This window comes from Desmodus rotundus, chromosome 8 (genome assembly GCF_022682495.2).
Source record: "Desmodus rotundus isolate HL8 chromosome 8, HLdesRot8A.1, whole genome shotgun sequence".
Classification (NCBI taxonomy): Eukaryota; Metazoa; Chordata; class Mammalia; order Chiroptera; family Phyllostomidae; genus Desmodus; species Desmodus rotundus.
The window spans coordinates 130,775,219-130,801,069 of record NC_071394.1 but is presented as its reverse complement, the minus strand read 5'-3'; the positions used below and the strand labels follow the sequence as shown (position 1 = coordinate 130,801,069).

At 60.0% G+C, this 25,851-nt stretch overlaps 1 protein-coding gene across 4 annotated transcripts in view; it reads right to left on the bottom strand.

The window, feature by feature from the left end:
• The window catches only part of BSN (bassoon presynaptic cytomatrix protein), a 77,828-nt gene that overhangs the window by 12,309 nt on the left and 39,668 nt on the right, over positions 1-25,851 (bottom strand). For 3 of the 4 annotated variants that reach the window (XR_008427490.1, XR_008427491.1, XM_053929860.1), the window contains 3 exons: positions 15,181-16,065; positions 7,524-7,970; positions 487-7,146 (listed from right to left, as the gene is read on the bottom strand). Coding sequence is in view for 1 of the 4 variants with exons in the window: in XM_053929860.1 (XP_053785835.1) it covers positions 487-7,146; positions 7,524-7,970; positions 15,181-16,065 (7,992 nt within the window). In the remaining 3 variants the exon portion in view is untranslated. The remainder of the gene's footprint in view (positions 1-486; positions 7,147-7,523; positions 7,971-15,180; positions 16,066-25,851) is intronic. The other variant, XR_008427492.1, reaches the window with a different exon arrangement.

Sequence of the window (25,851 nt, the reverse complement as noted above, 5' to 3'; positions counted from 1 at the left end):
TGGAGGGCCCCTCAGTGCTGTGCCAATGCACTTGGGCTCGTGTGGGGCACTGAAAGCCAGGCCATGGCTAGGAAATGGGGACAGTACAGGTCTGTGGGACTGATTTTCTCAGGGAACATCCACAGTAGGGGGTTGGAGTGAGAAGGGCTCAGACTGGAGGGCTAAGGAGGCCTGAAAGGGGAGGTGGCAGGGGTCAGACTAGGTCTGAGCCCTGAGGAGGCAGCACTAGGGGAGGGGAGGTTTCCAGTGGTGTCTGGATGGATGCCTGCAGGGTCCTTGAGTGAGTGTGCTTGCCTTGGAGGTGCTCGCCAGGCTGCAGACTCCACCGCATGTGCACCAAGGAAGAGTCAGCCCTCCACTCCTTCCTCTGGGCCTTGGGAGCTGGAGGTGACTCCACCCCCACCCCAGAAGAAGCCCTTCCCTGTAGGGCCCCCCAGACTAGGCAGAGACCCCTGTCCCACCCTGGGCGAGCCCCTGTGCCCATACCTGGCTACCCAGTCCCCCCTGGTGCTGGTAGAGGGAGAACCTCTCTTTGGCAGACTCCTCGGCGGTGGGGCTGAGGGGCTTAGGGTCAGACAAGGACCGCTGCAGGGTCTTCATGGGGCGAGGCAGTGTCTGTTGGCGGAGAGCGCTGTCAGCTGTGAAGTGCTTCTGGGGACTCACGTGAGCCTTGTTCAGCCTCTCACTGGAAGCAAAGGAGGCGTCCAGGAGCCGGTGTGGGGACAGGGGTGAGACTGGTGAGTAGAGGACCTGAGGGGACTTGGGAGGCTGGCGGCTCACAAGCTGTGAAAGGGACTCCGGGGGCAGGTGGGCCTGGTATCCAATCTCCAGGGGATCGGGCTTCTTTTTTTCAAATCTTCCCAAAGGCCCTGGGGTGACGATCTGGATGCCAGGCAGGTAGGGGCTGATGGCGGCTGGCCCTATAAGCTGCGGCCCAGCTCCTCCCTGGGCCTGCCCCTCCGGCTCCGTCTGGCAGGCCAGGCTCTCCCCACGCCCAGTCTTCTCTGGCGCCGATATGTACCTGACGATCTCCACCTTGGGGTCAGTAGCAGCTGTGATGTGGATGGCTGGGGAGACTCTGGGCAGCTGGTCAGGCTCCGTCTGCACGGAGCAGTCACTGATGGTCTGGATGCCCACACTGCTTGTGGCCCTCACAGCAGTGCTGGCAGTGGATGATGAGGCAGTAGCCTCGTGCTTGCTGTCTGAGCCGGAGTCTGAGTGGCGGGAAAGACGAGACCTGCGGCGGCGCACTGGCTGCTCCCACTCGGCACTGTCCTCATCGTCCGTCTGCACACTGCAGTCAGCACTCCGCCGGGCCCGGCGCCTCCGGGTCAGCAGGTAGCGGCTCTCCCCATCCTCGTCATCCGTCTGCACGCTGCTGTCTGCAATCCTCCTGACTGTGCAGGGCTCAGGCGCCGACTCTGGCTCACAGGCGTCCCGCAGGCGTGGCATCGAGTGCCGCTTTTTGAGGCCACTGCGGCCTGCCTCCCACTGCTCCTCCGTCTGCAGTGACATGTCTGAGGCGGAGCTGGGAAGGCCACGGTGCAGCATGGGCTCCCGAGGCTGCCCTGGCCCCTCAGGCCCTGCCACAGCAATGAAGGCTGCATGGGTCAGGGGTGGCCAGTACTGGCCATTCTGAGCCAGCTCAGTGGCCGCTGGGGGAGGCCCTCGGCCAGGTGCCTCACAGGCCACAGGGAAGGGAGACTTCTGCCTCTGCTTTTGTTCCTCTAGCTGCTGCTGCAGTTGCTGTTGCAGTTGCTGTATCTGCTCCAGCTGCAGGCGTTGTTGTGCCAGCTGCTCCCGCTGCAGGGCAAACTGGGCTTGCCGTTCCTCTTGCTGCTGCTGCAGCACATGGTGCTTGATGGTCTGCAGCTCCTGCAGCTCCCGCTGCACCAGCAGCTGCTCCTCCTCCCGGTGCCTCTGCAGCTCCACACGCTCCCGCTCCAGCTCCTCCTGCAACCGCAGCTGCCGCAGCTTCTCCAACTCCACCCGCTCCCGCTCCAGCTGCAGCAGCTGCTCCTGCTGCTTCCGTTGCCTCTCTTCCTGTGATGCTTCTTCCTTCTCAAGCCCAGGCCGGCTGGGGGCCCCACTGCCGCCCCCGGGAACAGCATCCACTGGTGGCTTCTGGCCAGCCAGGGGGGCTGGGGTTGGGGCTGCTGCAACCTCCTTAGCAGCAGCAGGGGTGGCTGTGGAAAGAGGCTCTTCCCGAGCAGCCCCTGCTGGCAGCTCTGGCCTCAGTGGGCCCCCAGCCCCTGGTACCTTGGCAGCAGCAGGTTTCCCTAGGTAGACAGGACCCTCGGCAGGTGTCACACCAGAAGCGGTGGGGAATCTACTTGGTGCAGGGTATCGGTACAGCCCCGGGGGCCCAAGAGGTACCCGCGGGGCGATCATGGGCATGCGTGTTAGGCTGGTGAGTGGCACGGCTGTGACCCCACCAGATGCGTAAGGCCTGTACATGCCACCGCGCACCATAGGACGCAGTACTGAGCCAGGCTGGGTGGTGATGGGCAGTGTTGCAGCAATTGGGGTGTTGATAGTGGAGTAGATCATGCCATCAGCCGCGCGCACAGTGGCTGTGGATGGCAGCAGCTGTCGGACTGCTGTTCCCTGGGCTGCCGTAGGCCTGTACTGGGCCAAGGTCCCGGGATTTGGGTGGCCCTCCGGGAAGGTGGGGTTCCCTAGGAGGCCAGGTCTGAGGGGAGCCAGTCCCTGCGGGGCGCTGAGCCCAGGCCCGGGCTGGGGCTGGTACTGGATGAGGTCAGGGCCACCACTGCTGCCGCTGTGCCGCCCTCCGTACTGGTCCATGGAGTTGAGGGCCGCACACATGCGGCTGATCTCGCGAGCTGTGGTGGCACTGTACTGGGCCAGGCTGGCCTCCTGGAAGCCAGCTGCGTCGCCCCTAGGGCCATACCGGCGGTCCGAGTAGAGGTTTGACACTGAGCTGTAGCGCCGCATGGGAAGTGGGTGAGCCAAAAGGTCTGTGGGGTGGCGCAGGTCCGTGAACGAGCCATACTGCAAGCCCTGCCCAAGGGAGCGTCCGTCTGCAAAGCCCAGGCTATAGGACTGCTTCAGCGAGCTGAGGTCCACAGCTGAGTCTCGTCCAGGGCCCTGGAAGAGCTGGCCCATCCTGTGGGCATGGTAGTTGAGGCCTGCCTCAGCCAAATTGGTGTCAGACATGGAGGAATACAGCCTGCCAGGGAGGCCCTGTGGGTAGGGCCTCTGCTCCTCGGGGGGCCCAAGACCCACTATCCCCTGTGCCCGGTAGGTGGGGGGCTCAGGAGGCTCAGGCTCCCGAGGATTGTAGAAGGGGCCGCTGCCTTGGCCATGGGGGACAACATCTGCCACACCCTTCTCAGGTGCACTGGGGGCAGGGTGGAAGGTGCCGGTACAGCTGCTGCCAAAGGGGAACTTGTAGACCATGTCACAGCATGCCAGCTGGCTCTCCGGCCTCATGCCAGTGAGGTCCAGGGCACCTGCTGGCTCCTCGGGGAGCAGTGTGGTCACAGTGCCTGCCGTGCCCTCTCCCATCTGCACCAGCACTGTGTGTGGCTTCCGGGCACCCGGCAGAGCATGTGGCCGCAGCTCTGTAGGGGTGGCCCGGTGGGGTTCGGCAACAGGCTCTGGCACAGGGCCTGCCTTGAGGCCAACACTCTGGGCAGTGCCCATCTGAGTAATCAAGACGTCCCTTCTGGCCAGAGGCACTACCTGGTTGGGCAGGTTATACCTGGCAAACTTGGTCTCCCTTGGTCTTCCCCGGGGCCCGCCTCGGTATGGGGCTGTCTGGACAGCCTGCTCTACCTGCTTGACCTGGGCCAGGCACACAGGACTACCCGCTCCCTGGCCAAAGTCAAGCCGGCTCTGGAAGGGGTCTCCATAGACCACAGGCTGCTTCTGCTGGGCCATGAGCACAGAGGCAGCCATGGTGATGCTCACGGTGGTGGCAGTGCTGAGGAAGGCGTGGGTCTGCTCCTGGGCGTTGAGGTTGATGACCAACGGCTGCACAGCGGTTGACTGTCGTCCTGGGACTGGATCCAGGGCAAGACCATACTTCCTCGCTTCCATGGCGAGAGAGGTCAGGTCCATGCCCTGGTCAGTGAGTATGATGGGCGTGGGCTTGACGGCCGTACGGAGGTCTACTACGGCGCTACCAGGGGGCCTGGGACCTGGCTCGACCCTGGATGTTCCAGGGACAGAGGAGATCCGGCACAGGGAGATGTTCTCGGCAGGGAGGGCACCCCAGCCATACAGTGCCAGGGGCCCATCTGCACCCACACTGGCTGCCCGCGGGAAGCCAGATGGCCCAGGAGGTTCTGAGGGCAGCTGAGACACACTCGGAGGTGTTGTCTGGCTGTAGCTGTGGGTGGTGGGCTGGGTGTCAGTGGGGGAACACACTGGGGAGGTGGAGGCACTGGCATGCACCATCCTGGTCTGGCTGGAGGCATCCGACGCCAGTGTGATGACCATAAAGGGGGCCTCCTGAGAGGGCTGCTGCCATACCAGGTGAGGCGTGCTGGGTCGGTGTGGTGTTTGTGTGCCCTGAGCCACCATGGGGGTCGTGGTGGGGGCACCAGGGCTCCGTGGCATGTCCGAGGCAGGGGTCGGGCTTGGCGTCTGTGTAGAGAACTCTGCTGTGGCCCTTGGGCCCAGCTTGCCAGGGGAGAATGTGGGACTCTCTGAGGGAGAAGATGGGGAGAGAGGTGGGCTGGAGCTGGTGAAGTAGGAATACCCCTGGGAGGGCTGGGGAGGGCCACTCTTGCCCTCACTCACACGTAGGGTCTTCTCTCTGGCAGCCCGTCCACTGGCAGCAGGACCACTGGGGGCCTGGGGCAGCTCCTCAGTCTGGGACCCATAGTTTGCAGTGGTTGGGCTCTGTCCATAGCTGTGGGCTGTGGAAGATGGGGAAGGGCTGCGCTCAGAGCCTGCTGGGGACGTCGGAGTTATATACCCTCGAGGCAAGCCAGGTGGACCAGGAACCACGGCTGTGGAGGCTGGGGTCCCAGGGCCCTGGGAAAAGGGTATGCTGCCCTCCTTGGAGGCAGAGCTGGGAGAGGCAGGAGAGCTGTGCAGCTTGAGGGGGTCCTGAGGCTCCTTTGCAAAATGCTGAGTAACTCGGACATCAGGAATGACACGGCCCCCACCGCTGTCTGAGGAGGTGGAGGTGGAAAAGGGCACAGGGGCAGCGAGCTGGGTGGGGCTGGTGCCCGGGGTAAGGGGGCCGCCATTCTGCTTCATTGGATCCATGTACGCGCTCTCGGCATTCAGAAACTGCTTCTCCTTCTTCTTGTCCTCGGCAAAGGCCAGGTCACGGGAGGAGGCCTGACGCATGCGGGCAATGCTCTGTGATGTCTGAAGGATCTCCTCGTATACAGCTGACCCCAGGCCGGCGGGCATGCCCTCTGAGGCAGGAGGGACAGCCCGGCCATACTCGTGGTCTGGGGTATCCTGGTATTCAAAGGAACCCTGTGCCCGGGGCCCTAAGGGCTGAGAGGGGCCCCCAGGGGGGCCCCTGCCCCCTGCTGCCTGGCCCTGCTGCCGCTGGAGCAGCTCAGCCTTTCGCATCATCTCCTCATAGGCCTCCTCGGCACTCTTGAGGGGCCGGCTGGAGCTGGGCGTGCTGGAGCTGCCCAAGGGTGTCTCAGTTGGTGAGTAGAGGGACATGAAAGTAGGCAGGCTGTACTCACTGCCCGACTTATAGAGCCGGGTGGGACCACCCTCCAGGGCCTCGGCCTCCGAGTCCAAGGAGGGCGAGGGCGAGTATTCTGAGCAGGAGGAGCGGTGGAGCTCCTCCATCTCGGCTGCCTGCCGCAGTTCCTCTGTGGGGGAGGCGTCCTCAATGGGTGACAGGTTGCTTGGGGGGGTCTTGGAGCGCTCACGCCTCCGCTGGGCCCGCAGTTCCTCCTTGTCCCGCCGCGTCTTGCGGACTGTGCTGCGAATGCGCTGCTGCTCCACCTCCCGCATCTTCTCCTGCTCACGCAGCAGCTCCTCTTCCTCCCGCAGCTCCTCCTCCTCAGAGGAGTCCTCGATGGTGGGCAGCAGGGGTCCATGGGAGCGGTGTCTGGCCTTGCGCTGCTGCTTTGCTTCTTCTAGCCTCTGCCGGCGGCTGGGGCTGCTGTCGCTGTCCTCCTCCAGCGAGGACAGGGAAGTGGGAGAGGTGCCCGATGTGTAACTGGGCGTGGAGGCCGGCAGCGTGGAGGAGTGCTCCCCACGGGAGCGGTCCTCAGGCGATCCTGTCAGGCTCTCCATCTCCAGCTCAGGCTCCCTGTCCAGGCCGGGGTCAGGTCCTTGGCCCAGGTCCAGCTCATGGCCATAGCTCCCTGTGCTATTGAGCTCAATGGTCTTAAAGCGGCGGAGCCCTCCCTGCAGGGCTCCAGGGCTATCGGAGGCCTCTGCTGGACCTTCCTCGGAGAGCAGCTCCTCATAGCCTGTGGTAGCATTGTGGGGCAGGCGCCTCTTGGGCGGGGCCCCTGGCTCTTGGCTGGGCTCTGGCCTGGGCCTGGGGCCGCTCTTCTGGGTGCCATGTTTGGCCAGGCCATGCCTGGAGGCGGCTGCATCCTCCTCTTCCAGGTTGTCTTCCTCGGCACTCATCTCCAGTATCTGCCGTCGCATGAACTCCTCATCCGTCATTTCTGCAGCCCGGGCTGGGGGCTGCGGTGGAAGAGGGGACAGGCCTCCCTCACTGCTGTCCTCCACGTAGTCATGCCTCAGCTGGCTGCTGAAGTCATCCGAGGACTCAGCCGTGTCCGGCTGCTTCCTCTGGCGCCCCCACTCCAGAGAGTCTTCCTCTTCCTCCAGGATGTCCTCCAGCTCCTCATCAGAGTCGAAGGCCTCAGGCATGATGGACAAGGAGTGGGGCCGCCGCTTTTGCTCCTCACCACTGCTGGGGCAGGGCAGCTTGCTTCGCTCGCCACTGGGGGCCGAGCCCTGGGCCTGCAGTGAAGGCCGCATGCTGCCCACCTTGTGGAGCTGGGAGGGGCTGGGTGGGCGTGGCCCTGCCACCCCTGCAGTGTCCAGCTGCTCCACCTCCTGCTGAACCACACCTGTGATCTCGCTCTGGGAGCTGGAGACGCCATCAGAAGAATAGCCTGTGTCGCTGAGGCTCTGTGGGCTCCGGGACAGGTCCTGAGAATAAGGCTTGCCCACCAGCTCCTGCAGCAAGTGAGAAGCAGACGCTGACTCCCATGGCAGAGAGCCCTCCCTGTCAATCCCAGGGACCTAGGGAAGGGACGCTCCACCTCCCGGACGATCACAGCCCACCACCCTCTCCATGTCTCTGTCCTTGAATAACTTGCAGGTTCCATGGCAAACCCCAAGCAGCCCTAGGTTCTCAAAGAGAAACTTCACTATATCTAATGGTAGCAAAACCCAGGACTAGCCTGTAATTCACAGGCTCCAGACCCACCAGGGCCTCATCTAGGCATCCCTGCCCTCCTATGCAGCCCCAAGGGGCCTGACCCAGCCCTATATCCCAGTCCCCTCCCCTAGACTGCCCCAGCTAGGGTCCCTGCAAAGTGAATGGGACTGACCTCTGCCTCCCCACCCTTGGGGGCTTCTGGAACAGCCTTGATGACAGGGGTGGTGGGTTCAGTCCTCCGCACCCCGGACTTTGCTTTAGGAGTCCCGTGGGGCAGGCTGGTCTCTGGAGGTGGTTTCGGCACAGGCTCCGCTTTAGCTGGGACTCCTGTCTTCTTTTCTGGGGCACTGCTCGGGGTCCTGCTGGGTTCAGAAGCCCTAAGGGGCTTTGCTTGGGGGCTGGCCTTCGTAGACAGGGGACTGGCCTTGGCAGGCAGAGGGCCTGATGGCTGGCCCAGCCCCTGCGGCCCTTTCTGCTTCGGAGGGGTTGTTCCAGCCGCACGGGGAGGGGCCCCTACGGGGGGCTGCTGTGAGGTGGGCAGCGGTAGGGGGGCCGGCTCTCCTAGGCTGCCCTCCAGTAGTCGCTTAGTTTGGCAGTTCAGACAAAGCCACTCGGTTTTCTGTAAGGAAATGGGAGGGGAGGGGAGTTGAAATCACCAAGGCACTGGAGAACTCAGAGAGTATTTCTGTGACTATTTCTGCAGCCTTAAGGAAAAAGCCTTCCACAGCATGACACCAAAGGCACGAGGAGAGAAAGACGGAGAGATTTGTTGCCCCCAATGACAGACTTCTCCATTCTTTAAATGCACATATACAGAGCTAAAATGATGAGCCCCAAAGAAAGGCCCCTTCTTCACCCCATTGGGAGCTTTTCCCCCTGGCCAGACCGGGAAGGCTCTAGGGGCTACGAGCAACATGAGGACAAGACAGGGAGTTAGGGGCTGGTGTGGAGCCCAGAGTGGGGAATGACACCCAGGGAATGACCTCCTGGATGCATGGCCCCTCCTGCTTCCTAGCTCTCCGGCCTCAGACACCATCCTTGCCCACATCCTTCCCAAGGAGGGGCAGTGCAGGGAGGGTGCAGACTCCTGGGGCCCAGGGAGGCTCTCTGCTTGGGGGCAGGGTGGGGCCAAGCCGTCTCTTCTGCCCACAGGCCCCATGGACAATGCCACATCTCTGCCCTGGGTCCCAGCTGAGGCCAGGCCTGGCAGGTGGCAGGGCCTTGGTGTACGTTGAGGGGTAGGGTTGCTCTGCAGGCTTGTTACTCAGGGCCATGAGACCATGTCCCAGAGATTGGAGCCCTTCTCTGCCCTGAAGCCCAATCCCACATTCAGGTCCCGGGCAGAGGGGTCCAGAGGTCCTCCATGAACTCACCCTGCTCCCTGCAGGGCCCAGCCCTAAGCACCAGTGCTGATACTCTTAGACCTTATCTGATGCTTTATGCCTGCCCCCAACTCCAGTGAGGCAGTGGGTGCTGGCTACTTGTGGGCCTTAGGCTCACTTGGCCTAGGAGGGTCCACTCCTAAAGACTCCTGGGGAGTGCGCCAGGCAGGCTGAGACCAAGCCCTGAGATGGACATAAGCACAGAGTCTTCGCCAAGAATCCCGCCCATGTGCCCCCAGCATCACCTAAGGGACACAATGAAAATGCCCCCACGTCAGAGAGAACTGTCATATATCACAAAGACCCTGGATAGGTGGGAGGAGGGTAGGCAGAGTGCAAGAGAGAGTTCTGAAAATAAGCAAACAGCCCCTTCCCCAGCCCCAGGATCAACATAATAAGGTTAGGATATTGGCCCACAGCAGGGCTGGCCCAAGGCAACACTGCCCAATTCTACCTTGGGTCCCTGCACACAGCCATCCCAGGTTAGGCCTCTCAAGGTTAGGTCATCTTCCCTGGCTCCCAGTGGTGGTGGCATGGCAAACCTCTGACCCCACCTCTGGCCTGTAGACTCCGTGCCTGAAGCAACAGTCCAAGGGAAGCAAGGGCATGTGGGAAGGGTGGCTGGATGGAGGAGGCAGACACGTTGCCAAGGGCTCAGAGCCAGCCCCTGAAGTGGCCTGCCTGCCTGAGCCCTCAGCGAAGCACAGCCCCTGTGGTCCCATGCCCCCTGGGGCTCTGCTCCTTTCCATGCTTACTCATGGGGTGGGGGGCAGGCTGCAGAAGGGGCTGCCCAGTCGGCCCTCTTGCTCCTGGCTCTGCTATAGCAGGCAGCAGGGAAGAGAGGGACAACAGGAAGGAGGAAGCATGTGAGGTAAGAGCTAAAAATAAACACCTGGCTGAGCTGTGGAAGGGCCTTCTCCAGCCTTCTGGGGGTAGGGGGAGAAGGGTATAGGGCATTGGGACTAGTAGGGGTGGAGCCAGGGGTAATGGGGCCCAGGCCCAAGTCTTCTGGGGAATGAGGATGGGGTGGGAGGTGTACAAGCACCAATGCAGAACCTCAGTGTCTGGGAGCTTGAACAAAGCTGCTGAGGCCCAATTTCTTTACTCACTCCGCTCTTATCTCTGCCCCCACCAACATGCACCCGCCCCGCGTCCGCTCATCCCTTTCCTTGTTCATTCATTCACTTGCATGTTCTCTCAGTCTCCCTCATCCAGCCCCAGGCCTCGGGGACCTGCTGCCTGCTTGACCCTTTGCCTGTCCCCATCGGCAAGTAGACAGGGGATGATCTGGGACCTGGAAAAGGACAGTGGGAGGCCCTGGTGACCACTTCTGCCTTGCCTCCTCCTGCCCTGGGGGTAGGAAGATAGGAACCCCCAAGGGCAATCGGCACCTAAGGTGAGAAGTGTAGGCAAGGATACCATGGGGTGGAGCTCAGTGAGCTGCGGACGAGGAAAGGGAATGAGGTATCTGAGTGTCCAGGGGCATCCCACCTGTAGGTGCGACCACTGCTCCTGGGGAGCCTGGCCAGGCACACTGGAAACTGGGCTTCTTCCCCAAGCTATCTGCCGTCGGCTGAGCGACCCTGCAGATGCCATCTCTTCGCAGGAGGAGCCAGCCTGTGCATCAGTCTGGTCACAGAGACACCAGCCTGACCAACAGCTACGGCTGCCTGGCCCAACACACCCACAGCCCCACTGCCAGCCCAGGGGCCACAGGTGAGAACTCCAGAGAAAAGGGTGCCCAGAGCCTCTCTGTGCTACCCAGACAGGGGCCTATACGGTGTTGCTCTCGGTTCCCAGGTAACTGAAAGGGACACTTTCACCATGTCCGGAGCCCTTGATGTCCTGCAAATGAAGGAGGAGTTTGTCCTCAAAGTCCTTGCAGCAGGAACCCAATTAGGAAGCACCAACCCAGACGTCCAAGTGGAGCAGCACATTTACAGAAGGGAAACTGACGGCACCTGCACCAGAAATCTGAAGGGAGTCTGGGAGAAGCTCCTGCTGGCAGCTCGTGCCATTGTTGCTGTTGAAAACCCCGCCCCTGTCAGTGTCACATCCTCTGGGGACACTGGCCCTCGAGCTGTGCCCAAGTTCGCTGCTGCCGCTGGAGCCACTCCTACTGCCAGCCGCTTCACCCCTGGTGCCTTCACTAACCAGGTCCAGGCAGCCTTCCGGGAGCCCCATGACATCTGGAGGTTACCCACCCCAGGGCTGACCGCCAGCCTCTCACCAACATGTCCTATGTTAACCATTGCCCTGTGTCACACAGACTGTCCTCCGCGCCACAGGGACGTTGCCGTCCCTTGCAACAACCAGGGGGGCTCCCTCAGTGGGTCTGATGTGGGAGCTGGCCTGGGAGTTCTGCGCATGCGAAGCACCGTCTCCTGTGAACACCCATGGGAGGTCCTGCCTGATCTCTACCTCTGCAGAGACCCCGAAGAGACTGAGAAGGAAGAGCAGGCCGCTGCTGAAAGGGCTGTGACCGAGGAGACGTTTCAGGGTGAATGCACTGTCCAGCTCCCGGGTTCACCGCGCTCAGCCTGATGTCTCAGGCTGGTCTGGGGCACAGGTGCCCTATGGGCCCGTTCAGCGGCTTCCCACTGCAGGCTGCTCTGCCGCCCCCACTGCGCAGGCCACGAAATGGGGAGGAACAACCACTGAGTGCTCTTAAGCTCTTCTTCCACAAACCCTTAACAGAATGGAAATAAGGTTGACGGAAAATAGTTTCTTAAAAAGAGAGAAAAGGAAGGGCAGAGGTAAAGGGCCCACAGGCACGGCCACAGTGCTGCAGTTCCCTCCTGACTCTGTGACCCTGTTGCCCTCCCTGTCCCTAGACAGGCTTAAGCTCCTCCTTTCTGGGCCTCACCTCCCAGAAGAGGAGCCACCCCTGATATCTCCCATGGGTGCCTTTGTAGGTGGGCTGTGCTCCAGGGCAGAATATTTCATCCCCTGTGGGACATCCCTCAGTGGCCACAGGGTCAATTCACACCCAGATAGCCGGGGGCTGGTGGGGACTCTCTTTTAGCACACTCTGGTCCCAATCTCCGGGCTCAAGGGCCGACAGTGTGTTGGACCTTGCACAAGTATCAGAGAGATGGCATCTCATCCAGTTCTCGAAGACACCTACACGGGAGCACTATTGTCCATCCCACACAGAGGACACTGCGCTTCCTGAGGTCACTCCCCCAGACACAGCCTAAGGCAGGTGTGGGGCAGAGGCAGCTGCTGGTCTTTCTCCTGATGCTCCTGCCTCAGCCCCTGCCCCAAACAAGCCCAGCCAGCCCCACAAATCACAGGGGCCAGGCCCTTTGCCCAGGGAGGCCAAGCTTCTCAAGAGCACAGCTGGTATTTTGGCAATTATAATAATATAAGAAACTGGCAGTGTGACCGTAACCATTCCAACCCCACTAATTTCCTTACCGACTCTGTTTTGAACCGAAAGCCAATTAAAAATTAAGCCAGAGGGTACTATTATCCTTCAAAAAGATAGATAGGTAAAAAAAATTGGAATGAACAACTCTTAATTATGAAATGACTCACTAAATAGCACTTTTTTCCCCCCGGAGGAAATTGCAACGGGAAAAGGGATTGAGGTTTACTGCCTCTTCCATTGTGTGCTCTGGCCTTTTGTCTAGAGAGAAGGCAAAAGATTTTGAAGCTCAGAGATGTTGAAAACTCCCAGGTTGGGAGCCCAGACAGTTGGCCCCAGCTTCAGGTGGAGCCACAGCAGGCCTGCGAGACCTGAGGGGAGCAGGTGGTGGGGCCCCCTGGCCCGCCCCTCCCATACAGTGTGCACAAGCAGCAGTCATCCCAAGCCTGGTGGGCCGGCCTTGGTCAAGCATAGGCCAGGGGGGACAGCCAGGGCATACCTAAGCCTTGGGCCTGGAGAAGGACCTGCTGGCCCTGCCATCTCACTCCCAAGGCAGGAAGCGTCTGGGGCACCTGCGGAGAAATCAGTACCCTCCAACCAAGAACACACCAAGTAGGTCACAGGGGAGCACCAACTGGCTCCAAATGCCAAGTTGCCATTCACTGAGGTGAGATCAAAGACAGCCCAAGGTCTGATAGGGCCTTAGCGGAGCAAAGCAGCAATGTTGGTGGGAGGGGCGGGGGAGACACACCAAGCACCAGCCCCTCCCTACCAGCCCCCTTGCAAGACCCCGGCAGGCAGAGCTGCGAGGAGTGTTTGGTCAGTGTCTGGTGAGGGAGGGCAAGGGCTTGGACCAGGGCTGTGGCCATGAGGATGGAGAGGACAGGCCAGGATCCAGTGGCAGTGGGAGGCGGAGCCAGCAGGGCTCAGTCCGTGGAGTGGATGCTGGTGAGGGAAGGGTAGCTGAAAATGGCCTAGGCTGCCAGCTTGGGTGTTGGATGATGACACAGTTTCCAGTTCCTGTGTGGGAACCCCGGGAGCGGGCATCCTGGCTGCCCATCCACACCTTCCCTGGGAACTGCCGTAGGTCCTCCAGGGAAAGCAGTAGTGACGGGCATAGTCATGGGGAGAAAGAAGAAGCTGGGCCACCTCTGCTGTCGTCGTGAGCAGGAGACAGGGACACAGAGGGCACAGGGTGGGGAGGGGCTAGGACCAGGACACTGAGTAACTTTGCTGTCAGGCCCACAGAGCCCGTTGGATCCTGTGGAGGCAAGGGTGGTGCTGGCCAAGGAGGCAGCAGTGGAGCGGGACATAGGGACAGCAGGACACGGAGGGGGTGGGCCAGGGGCAGTGCTGACCATGGAGAGGCAGATGCTCTGGGGTCCAGGAAGGCAAAAACCACGCAGCTCCTGAGAGATTTAGGTCAGAACCCAGACGCTCATCCACAGCCAGCATGTGACCTAGACACTTCCGTTTGGGCTGCATCAGCACTTCCCCTGGCCTGGCCCAGGGGCAGCTGAAAGGAGCTGGCAGGAATGTTTATGCTCAGGACAAAGACAGTTTTCCCTCCACTCTGTGCATATCCTGCTTAACAAGGAAGTTCCAGGGGGGCTCTCGGGAATAAGGATTCTTTAGGATACACCAGCTCAGCAGTCAAACGGGGTTCACACTCCCTCAGTGTTGGGGCACCCCACACAACTGGCAGTGAGCCAGGGCCTGACAGTCCCTCTGCCAGAGCTCCCCAGCCCTGTAGTGATGCCTCGGTGCCCCCTCCCGCCCAGGTCAGCCAGGCCAGCCGTCCTCCAGTGAGCTGCTGGACCTAGGGTTTGGGAAAGTGGCAGTGTGGGAACTAGAGGGTCATATGAGCATCTCATGAGGCTGTCCTTTGTCTTGCTAAGGGCTGCCCCTCCTTGCATGTTGGCAAGTATGGCGGCCTCGTCACACCAGGCAGCTCCCATGGAGGTCTGGCCCAAAGCAAGGCAGAACAGGCGCCACACAGACCGTGGCAACACCACGTCCTCCTCTCCTGTCTATCCTCGGCCAGTGTGGTCTGCACTCCACACTCCCTGCCTGCCACCAGCCATGCAAGGCTCCGCCCAGAGCCCCAACGGCTCAGCTGGCTGATGGTATACAGGAGCAGGAGCTTTGGCTTGGCTGTCTCCTGCCTGACATGACAGCAGGGGACACATCCATTTGTCAAGATGAGCCAATCACAGACCCCAAGGCAGGCCACAGAAGGGGACACAGCCAGCTATGTCCAAGGCAGCCAAGGAAAGGCTCCCTTGGTGGTCCTGAGCAGGGTAGAATGGAGAGGGAGAGGGTCAGAAGCAGGGGCCAGGGCCAGGGCTGGTCCAGGTGGGGCTCCCAGCTCTGAGGCAACACTGGGCCTCCTACTCCCTTCCACCCAGCTCTGCACAGTGCCCAGCCCCATTCCCTGAAGCAGCGGTTGCAGAGACAGACCCCAACCCCAGCACTCCCTCGAACTTCCCTGCAGGCAAGAAGAGCATCTCTGAGCATCCCCACACGCAGTCCCCAGGGGAGCCAGGCCCACCCAGGGGAAAGCACAGGCCCAAAAGCTGTGGCTTTGACCAGCCAACATCGATACCCCAACATCAATGACCTCACAAAGGGATGGGGTGTGGATACCACCTGGCTGGGCTAGAGCCTGGGCAGCGGGACATGGCCTGTCCCATGGTGAGGAAACCTTCCCCTGGGCATGGGGCACAGCCCTCACCCTCCAGTGAGGGTCACAGACTGAGGGCAAGGTGGAGCCTCAGGGCCTGCCTACCTGAGCAGAGGAGGTTGGCACCTTTCATCAGGGTTGTGCCTAGGACAGCTGGGAACAGGGAGGCCAAGTAAGGGCCCCCTGAACCCAGAACCAGCCTCAGGGCACTGGTCAGCCAGTCAGAGGCAGTGGGCCATTAGCCCATCCACTGTGCCAGTTAGTTCTCTGAGTCGAAGTTTGGGCTGGGGAGCAGGGCACAGAAAAAAGCCCTGCGGCAGCTGCAGAACCAGCTCTCTGCAGCTCTTTCTGGCTCCCATTCTCCCTGTGCCCCCCATGGCCCCAGTTCTCTTACCTCTACCAGGTGGGGTGTCGGGTTGAAGCCACATAGGTTGCACACCTGGAGCTTGCAGGTGGTGCAGGTGTTATAGTTGGCTGGGCCCTTGCTGCCCATGTTGAGCTCGGCTTGGCACAGTGGGCAGGTGGCCCTTTCCTTCGGCATGGTCTTTGGCTTGGCAGCAGCCTTGGACACTGCCTGGTGTTCTGCTCTGCCATGCTTTGGACTGGTCGTTCCCCCAGTTCTCGCCAGGGTTCCAGGCCCTGATGCAGGACCTGTTCTAGCTGCAGGCTCAGTTTTGGCTCCAGGTGCTGGCCCAGGCCCGGGCCCTGAACCTGGGGGTCTTGGGCCAGCCTCCTTGCTGGCATCACTGAAGACAATCTTGGGCGTCCCCTTGCTGGGGGTGGGCTGGCCCTGGGGGTCGGCCTCAGGCTGCACAGACATGAGGGTACTTGCCTGGGTCAGCAGTGACGCCCCGAGGCCAAAGAGCTTCCCAGTGAGGCCTTCCTGAGTCTGCTCAGCAGCACCAGGCCCAGAGGGCACTGTGGTGGCACTTTTGGCCAGGGTCTCTCCTACAGGTGGTCTGGGCTCAGCTGTGGAAGGCTTGATGGGGTGAGAGGGCTGAGGAGACACCCTCCCCACCTCTGGAGGGGCGGCTGCTGGGGCAGGCCCTGGCACTGAAGTGGCCCTGGCTGTCTCAGTCTGGCGGGGGCCAGGCTGTGGTCCCCCTGGGCCCCGTGATCTCTCTTGCTCCGGCTTCCCCAGGGGCTGTTTGGCTGGGGAGTGGGCAGGAGACAGGGCTGGGGAATGCAGCTGCTGCTGGCTCTTGGAGCGAGGCGCAGTGGTCATGTCCATCCCCAGAGCCCTCTGCATCTGGCAGTTCAGACAGAGCCACTCCTGCACCTGGGGAGGAAGCGGCAGGGTCAGCAGGACTGGCAGCACCCATGGCACGGGTCACTCCCAGCGCAGGCAGGAGCACCGGCCCGCTCAGATGCTCCTGGGCTGCCGGGGACTGGGCTGAGAGGGCCGATGGCATGGCCATGCCCGCTAGGAGCCACCAGGTGTGTGGGGCAGAGCAGAGGCAGCCACACACTTGCCCTCCCTCCCCACAGCCACCAGCCCACTGCCAGCCACACCCTCCCACTCCGGAGTCCTCCCGACCACCCACTGGCCGTATCTCAGCTCTGTGGACATCGTCCCAGCCCACATCCCGCCTCACCCAACCATGCCACTGTCCTCCTGGCCCGACGACCCCATAGCCTCCAACTGGTCACTGAGATTCCCCGCTGAGCCCCTCAGGCCATAGCCCACAGCAGCCAGAGGCGAGTGAGGAGGGAAGGCGAGCCCTTAGCAGTGCCTGGTGGGGTAGGCGTTCAGGGAGAAGTAGTAGGAAAAACGAGCTCGTGAAGAGGGTGTGAGAGGGGGGCTCCGGGAACAAAAAGAAAACAGGGTTCCTGTGCCAGAGGAGCAGTCTCGCTGAGGAGACAAGAGACACACAAAATCGTGAGAGCAAAGTAATACAATGGGAGTAGAAAGAAAGAAGCCCTTTTTGTTCCCTAAGGAGGACAAATTTTTGAAGAAAATGGGGAAATTTGTGCCTCCAGAACTAACAAGACATGTGTTGCTATTCACGTGACAGACGTATACCTTCTCCCTGTCACCAACCCCTCCCTCAGCAAAGTGGGCTTGAGACTCAAGTTGGGCCAATCAGTGGTTCAGCTGGTGGTGCAGAGCGGGCATGTGACCCGGCGGATGGGCGGCGCAGAGCCCAGCCCTGCTCCCGTGCAGAGGAGCAGCAGGGAGAGGCCCTTTTTCTCCCTGATGACTAGCCAGAGGGCTGTTGCCCTGGCGGGTGGTGGCCTCCTCTCCCAGCAGGCTGGGAGACACTGAGATGCAGTCCACGGACAGAAGTGGGGCCAAGCAAAGGGGAAGGGGCAGATCTGACCACTTCATTTACTTCCCTGGACGCAGCTATGCTTTAGGTCTACGCTTGGACTTCCAGTTACTTCAACCAATAATATGTTTCCTTCCTCCAAAAGATCCGCACATACATACTTACGGGCTCAAACCCCTCTCGTGGCTTCCCATTGTGCTTCCCGTGGGGACTCTCTACCATGGCCCAGGAAGCCCTGATCCTCCCCGGCCTGCCCTTCTGTCTGGCCTTCTTTCCTGCCATCTCGACTGAGCCGGCTCACCCTGAAACACTGGGCGCCCCATCCTGCCAAGTGGTGCTCTGGGCCGGCTCCTGCACTGGCCTTCGCATTCACTGTCCCTCTGCCCCCAGGCGCAGCCACTTGCAAAGGTCTTGGATCCACGGTCACTTCTCCATCAGAACCCTCCCCTGGCCACACAATCTAAATACCACCTAGGCGGCCTGTAGCTAACCACCCAGTTTATTTTCTTCACAGGGCTAATCCTTTCCCGAAGTAACCTACTCGTGTGTTTCCTTGGCGTGTCTGCTTCCCCGCACCCCGTGGTGATGCCTCCAGGACTGTGCACAGGGTGTGGCATAGACCAGGGCTCTCTCCAGACTGGCTTGCTCTGGGATTCATCCTGGTGACCTGTTAGTGGGGGCACAGCTCCCACAAGGCTGCAGCCAGGAGGCTGGAGAGTTGGTGCCTTGGTGAGGAGGCTCCTTCCACCCCTCCACCAGCACCAAGGCTGGAGGCCAAGGTTGCTTCTATCTATCATTGTAGCCAGAGGCTTGCAAAACACCATGGCAGCTCAGTCTCCGGGAAACGGTCCAGTCTGACCCTTGGGGCAGAGAGCCCCCTCTGCCCACCCTCAGGGGCACCTCCAGCCCTGCTCTCTTGAGGCCACAGGCTGTGTGACTGCTGAGCTGTGGTTGAATTGCCAGCTGGGGAGCCTGGGCTCAGCTGAGGAGGGGCACCTGAAGAGGGGGAGAAACCACACTTGGGTGAGCACCCCCTTATACCCAGCACCACACAGGGTGTGTTCACAGGCATCCTCTCATTTTGTCTTCACAGCAGAGAAAACCAAGGTCCGATGGGGTGCAGCAACATGCTCCTATGGCCATACAGCCAGGAAGTGGTGCTGCCAGGGAGACAGCCCCCCAGCCCCGCCAGGCTTGTATGCTTGGGCCTGGATCCTGGTGCCTTCTGCATTCCTGCCTCTTCCAAAGGCTGCGCAGCCTCACGCAGGTCAGGTAAGGAGTCTAGAAGTTGCCCCTGCAGAGCTCTGACCAGGTATCAAAGACCAAGCCCAGCTCAAAACCGAAGAACAGTGATGCCAAAGCACTGGCCGGGGGTGGGCTACCCCGCTTCCCCCCACACCCTGGAAACTGTTTACTCACCCAGGAGTGTTTAAGACCCAAGGAAGTTTTGTCTACATTTGGACAGAGAAAGCCACAGAGGAAACAATTTGTGTCCTCAGGACTCAGTCTGAACACCCCTTAGAAATGTCCTTCTTGGGGGCTGGGGGGAGGCTTGTTACCATCAAACAGGGAGCTCCCAAGGATAAGTTGTGTCTGCTCACCCTCAGAGGTACCCTGGGAGGCATTTACCCTCCTGAGGGGAGACCCAAGCTCTGGCCCGGGTGGCAGTCACAAACTCAGTTCCTGGGGTAGGTGCCAGCCCACACCCAAGGACCATGCGTGAGGTGCGACTCCCTGGGAACTGGGATTTGGTAGGTAAGGCTTCTTACCCTAGGACCTCAGAGGGATCCTCCCTTGGGTTCTGGGCAGGGTTGAACAAGTGGGCAGGGGCTTGTGCTAACACTCCTGCACTCTCCACCAGCACCTTCCTTTACCCAGCCCCCGTCAGGCAGGCTGTCAACAGGCATCTCACCTAAAATAGAACCTCTCCAAGAAAAGGATGAAATGCCCCTCAGTGACTCACCACCCAGATGGGTGCAGCTATTTCTATCCAGCCTCTTCTAGACAGCAAGGAGCCCGGACCGCACCCTCTCCCAGCCCCTCCCAGGTTCAGGCTCAGGCAGACAGGCCCAGCATGCAAGGCACCCTGCGGAGGGTGCTGGCTAGGGGGGCTCTCCGAACCCAGGGAGACTTCCCTCTCTGCCTCCTCACAGATGACCAGGAGCTTGCTGGGACGGGCTCCTCCTCATTCTCTTCCTCCATACTCAGAGGCCCCCACCTCTGTGCCGGGGGAGGGAGGCTGCCCACTGGGCAGGGAAAGAGATGGCCGCACACCCCCAGCCCACCTGCCCACCAAGGCCAGGCCTGTGGCAGAGCCCCTGGCTCTGGGGCCAGCAGCAGTGAGTCTCCCTCAACAGCACGCAGTGCCCGTGGCTTCTTGGCATCCCCCAAGCTGCTGCCCACCAGATTGAGAGGGAATAGCCTCCTTCTAGTGTGACAGGAAACCTCTCGTAGGTCCTGCTGTCCACGGACCTGACCTGGCACACGGCCAGGAGATGGGCAGGCCACCGGCCATAGACCTCCTGTTCTCAGAGCCAGAGGTAGAGCCAGGGCGACCTTATCATGCGGACCCTTCTTGCCAGCAAGGATGCCATCCTGCCATCTCGGAGGGCGGAGGGGGGGCCTCCATGGACACCTATGGGCCTCAGCCCAGTAGGGACCTGGGCAGCAGCAGGGACCTAGGGACCCTGGGATGGGAAGGCTCCGGGTAGTGTGTAGGCCAAGGGGTGGTTTGGGGTGGGGGAAACAGAAGCTGCAGGAAAGTGGCTTCCCACAGGGAGCTGCTGCCCACTCTGCCGGAAGCCTGCTGGCAGACTTTCAGAAAGGCAGAGCCCTCTGTGCTGTAGCTCCGAAGGGACGTTCTCCCTGAGAAGAGCCCCTCTCAGCTGCTCCCTCACTTGGACTGTTCAACGTGCAGAAGGGCAGCTAAGGTGGCACTGCCCACCGAGGCCAGTGAATCACATGGTGAATGAGCAGACAGCCGTGATCTGTCTGCAGTGGCCACGCCCCACTGCTCCCTCTGCTGGGCTCTGGGGCAGGAAGCAGAGTGGGGGGCAGTTTTTGGGAGGGGCTTCGACATCTTCCCCACAGGGATACTGGTGACACAGAAGCTTGCCACCCTGTGTTTTAACCTCAGAGAGTGGGATCACACTTTGCTTGTCACACCTGGCCCCAAAGGATGCTGCCCAGGGTACCTGCTTCTATGCCAGGGTGGGGCCTGTCTCACTGCCACCTCCATGACTGCCAGGAAGCTCTGGGGGCCCCCAGCAGTGACAGGCTCTCTTTCTGGTGAGTGAGACTCTCCTCCCACCTCCAAGGCAGGGGCTGCGGACGTCACTGAGCCTGCCTTCCTGCAGAGAGCAGCGCTAGTGCTGAAGCCCAGCCCTCCCCGGGAGAGCAGGCACTCAGCGTGTCGGACCACTCTGCACTGACGACGTTGTGCCCAATGCCGCATCCATGCTTGTTTCCATTTTCGTACAAGTGGAAACATCACAGAAACAGCTTAAAAATGAGCCCTCCCTGCTGGTGCCAAATCCAGAGGTTCCTGGGGGGGCCCCCACCAGCTAGCGTGACTGCATGCTCTTCCGGGCTGTGAGTCACTAGCCAGGACAAGAAGTACTTATCCCGCTGTGGCCCCCGGACAAGGGCAGGCCAGAGGAGGGAAGTCAGGCCCCACCCAGCAACCAGCTTCCCCAAGTCTGCCAAATCTGCTTCACCTGTCAGCTGGCTGGTATCAGGCTAAGGGGCAGGCACCACAGCGTCCTCTAGTGCAGGGCACACTGACCCAGGGCTTGATCAGCCAGGCCCAGCCCACAGCAAAGGCCTATACCAGTCTCATCCGGTCAAGACCCTGAGGGAGGCCCTGGAAACCTGCCCAGCATCTGAGACCGGGATTTGGGGAGTGGAGCTCCATGAGAGGGGAGAATCTGCTCCCCTGCTAGTCTGCAGGCACATCAGCCCCCTCCTCCTGATATCCCCCATCCTTGCCCTAGTGGCCCTCCCCACCCTCCAGGCCCATACACTGTGCCCCATAAACTCTCCTGTCCAGGGCCAAGCCCACTCCCCACACCCATCCCGCACACATCTCTTCAGAAGCCCCCCTCCCTGGACTTCAGAGTGTGGCAATGCCTCAGCTGCTCTTCAGAATCCCTGAGATCCTTGGGGCCCAGCCCTTGGCTTCCCCACCCTTCTACCCCGCCCCGGTCCCCAGCTACCCGCCCGATACCTCTATTCCTCAGTCTCACCCACAAGTTTGCCGTCACCCCAAACTGTGTGTCTTCCAAAATCATCCTTCCCCTGTCCTTCTCCAGACATCTACATCTCTTCCGAGGCACCCCCCACCCCCACCCCGTGTGGCAGCCCTGGGACCTCATAGAGATCTCACCTGCTGAGTCCCTGCTTTCTGTTCAGCCAGGGGCCCTCTGCCTTCACCTCTCTTCCTGCCCAGCAAATCTGGTCTGCCACACCAGCCAATCTGCTACATGAGTGCACTCTCTTGGCCTGTGTCTGCTTCAGAACTGGACCCAGCCACTTCCCTTTTCTCCAGGCTTACAGGTAGGCAGCGGGATGCGCAACACACGAATGGGCTCCACTGGGAGTTAACTTCTGTCCAACCTTCCCTGGGCTCCCACAGCTGCCTGGTGAACTCACCCCATCTCTCCAGGAAGCTTTTCTTCACAATGGCTGCTTCAATTTCTCCTGTCACCCTCCCTGATTTCTGGCTCAAATAATGGTCCTGTGTCCAATGTCTTAGAGAGGAGGCACACAATAGGATGGTCCTCCACACTCAGGACCTAGACCTGCCTCTTCGGAGGCCCCACTCCTTCAAGTCATGCCCCCAGTCCCACATCCCTAGGCACCCACCCCTTTCCTCTCAGAACTCAGACAGGGCCACTGTCTCCTGCGTTTCAGAAACCCTCTCGTGTCCACATGGATGGCCCTCACACCACACTGTGGAGTGACAGAAGAAAACATTCTGTAGGACTCATTTCTATGAAGTTGTGGCAGAAGCAGAGCACATCCCTGGTGGATGAAAATCAGAGCGGCAGTCGGGTCTGGTGGAAGGGCAGGGCAGGACAGCGATGGGGCCTGAAGGGACTGTCTGCGGCGAAGTGTCGTCTATCTCAATCAAGGGGTTTGGATGGCTCAGATGCAAGCTGCCGTCAAAGCTCACTGAACGGTGCACTGAAGCTTTGTGCATTTCACTCCATGTAAAGTCTACCTTAAAAAAAACCCCTTTAAACAAATACCGATCTCTAGTTAATGATAATGATAATGAAGAGTTTAGTGGGAAGTATACTGATGTCAGTATATGCTTGTGACTCCCCAAGGGCTCCAGCCCAGCCTGTCTGCTGCCTGCCAGGGTTGGAGTTCGTCAGCCTACTGGACTCCACTTGGCCATCACAGGCACCTCCAACTTGACATGACCCAAACAGGAAAATCCCCCTTCTCCATCCCCTGCCCCATGTCCAACACATTCCCAAAACCTGTCTGTTTAGTCTTCAAAATACACTAGGGGTAGGCTGTGACTCTCCACGACCATCACTGTCACCCCAGCCCAGCCTGTGCCCAGAACCCAGCCCTGTCCCCATGGGCTGTTCTCCACCTGGCAGCCAGCGGGGTGGGGCTGCAGTGTTGCTTCATATAGCTCTGTATACCTATGTGTTTATATTATGTTCTCTCTCTCTACCTACAGAGAGAGAACACAATGTAAAATTTCCCATGTTAACCATCTCTAAGCGCCCAATTCAGCGGCATTAGGCACATCCATTACGTTGCACAGCCATCACCACTGTCTGTCTCCAAAGAGGTGCTTTTCAATGTCCATCTGACCTTCCTGCTGCCACCTTCCAAAACCCTTGAAAGCACATCTAGGAAGGGCAGGATCTGCACCCGCTCTGGTCCTGGCTGGGCATCCCAGCCACCTGGACCTGGCTTGTTCCTAGGCCCTCCCACGGACCACGCACTTCCCCTCAGGCCTTCCCTGCCTTCACCTGTCTCCAGTCCAGCTTCAGTCTAACATCCTACAGCCTGATTTCCCCTCCTTGTAGAAGCCCCCAGGGGTCTTGTCTCAGCAAACCGACAAGCACCAACCTCCCCCGTCCAGGCTTCCTCCTGGTCCTGCTCAGCCTTGGCCCCCGGGAGTGACTATGTGTTTGCTTGTGTGGTTATTGGCGGAAGGGCTGCCTGTCCCACTGGCCTGCAGGCTCCAGGGCCTGAGCAACAAGTCTGGCTTCACTCTACCTGATTCTCCAGAGTCAAGGGCAGTTCCTGGCTTATGATGAGGACTCAAACAGCATCTATGGAGGGAGGAAAGGTAGAAAAGAGGGCTGAGGGCCACGCCCTGACTGAGGGGATAGAAACAGCTTGCCCAGGTCAAAGATTGAGCTAGACAGAGGGTAGAAACAGCAGAACCAACAGGTGACCAGCCAGCCACTGACTACATCACCAAGCTTTCTTCCTCTGCCTTTTCGTGCCTCTGCTTTTCTGTCACCTCCCTCTCCTGCCTCTCCCTTCTAGTCCCTTCTCCCTGGTCCCACTTCATCTATTTCTCCTTTTTGCTGCCATTTTACTCCATTCTCTTTTCATTCTGTTTCTTTGGCTCGAATGTATAAAGGCAGGAGTTTTAGGCATAAACTTTCATATTTTCTGTTCTGAATTAATTTTACATTCACTCTTGGATAATATTAGAGCCTCCTTTCACAGCTAAAACTTATCTATTGTTCCAGGACTGATGGCCCCAACTGTGAGCTAACTCTCACTCCACGCAGCTGCCTCTTCCACACGCTCCCAGTGGCTCTGGCCTCCACCCCGAAGAGGTCTGTGTGAGGAGGGCAAGGGTCCTGTCTCCTAGGACCATGGACCGACAGCAGGCCTGGTGGAAGTTTGGGGGTGTTTCCCCACTGACTTGGAGATTTTGGGGGTTGAAGTGACTACTGCAAGGCAAACTGCCCCAGAACTAGATGGATGGTGGGAGAAAGGGCTCCCAAAGGGCCTGCCACCTGGACACCCACTTCCATTCGTTTGGAGGTGGAGGAGGGAAGGCTGGGCACCTTCACAGATGTCACCTCCTCCTGGGCTCAGGAACGAAGAGGACACCTTTGCCTCTCCTCAGCCCACTGCTGATCCCTGTCCTCCTAACATCTGCTCTTCACGGGCCCAGGTGGCAGTGTGGCCAGGAGGGAGCAGAGGAAAGGGGACGCAGTGGTGGCTGCAGCAAGGGATCTGTGCCACACTCACAGCACCGCCCCCGGCCGTCTGGTGCCCAGCCGTCCGTCCGGAAAGGAGTGGGATGCAAGCAGTAGAGTAAGAGACTGTGGCCATCACGTCCTCTCCCTCTCTTCTCCATACCACCCACCCTGGGTAAGTGCCCAAGCCCAAGGCTTGTTGATGTGGGAGGCGGGAGGGGAGCACAGTGGATTAAAGATCCTTGGCCTGGTCTCAGCAAAGTCTAGACCTTGGAACAGACAAGCAAAGGCCCTGGTCACCCTGCCACAGTTTCCTTAGAGGAGCTTTAGTGACCCTGACCAGAGCAGAGAGGTGGGAAGAGACGGGCAGGCTCGCATCTGGGGGAGTCCAGGCCAGGGAGGCCTCCCGGAGGGCTGGCAGAGACGGGCTATGCCTGCCGCAGGCCCCTGCCCATGTTCTCTGGCCAGTATCACTCCCATCCCCAGCTTTGCTGCCCTACCTTCTGCCCCCATCACAGGGCACTGAACGGGCTTACATGCTAACACCCCTGGCCTCTGAGTCCATGCACTCTCGCAGGAATGGTCTCTTGTGGGTGGTGAGAAATGTTCAGTCTGCACAAGGAAACCAGAAGTTCTTTGGCACGGTTTGACACAGGAAGAAATGGTTTCTGCCACAAAGAGGGACCAGATAGCCCTGCTTGTTTTGTGCAAAAAAGTACTGCAAATGGGGAAAACAGGGATGGGAGCCCCTGGGGAAAAACAGAAGACCTGGCCACTAGTTCTAGGTCCCCAAGCTCTTTTGCTCCAAAATGATGCAGAATAAGCCAAGACTTCCCAGGACTTGACCTCCTCCGCCATAAGCTCTGAGCTCCTTGCCCAACTCGCAAGCAGTCTCAGCGTCCAGGCGCTCAGAAACCCAGCCGAGTGTCCGGGCTGGCATCTTCCCGTCACGGCATTACCGCCTTGAGAGCTGGCCAACCTGCACACGGTCAGAACAGCACGTGCCATGTCTGTGCACAACAGTCCCCTCGGCAGCCCCAGGGCTGACAAGGAGAGCTTGGGTCCACTGGCCAGAAAGCCGCAGTTCCAGACCTCGGAGACCGCTCTGGCCACACGGGGCTGACTGTTCTATCTACATGTGAGTCTCACCACCAGACCTGCCATTGCTGTGAGACCCAGCAGAAGTAAAAGACCCTGACAAATGTCACAAGATGGAAAAACAGAACCTCTAAGTTCTGGTGACACCGGTGCAGTGGTGGCAGCCTTCCCCCTCCTTGCTGCTCACTTGTCTTCATGGAGACATTCGGCACCACAGTTCTATTGCACTCCTAATCTGGGCTGCGACAGGCGTCACAAACCAGCCGTGATTCTCTGCCTGTGACACACGTGAAGAAAGGCCCCTTTTCCATGGTTGCATTTCCAAAGTCCCAAGAGCAGCTTCACTGGCAGTCTCAGAGAGGCGACGGCTCCCTCCATGGCACTGGTGTGGCCCTCGTCTCTCTCCAGGACTGCCATATCCCTCCCTCTGCCAGGGGAAGCTGGAAAGCAACACATTCTGCTGATGTACCTGCAGGAGGAGGCGCCGTGCCCTTAGGGCCAGATGCAGGA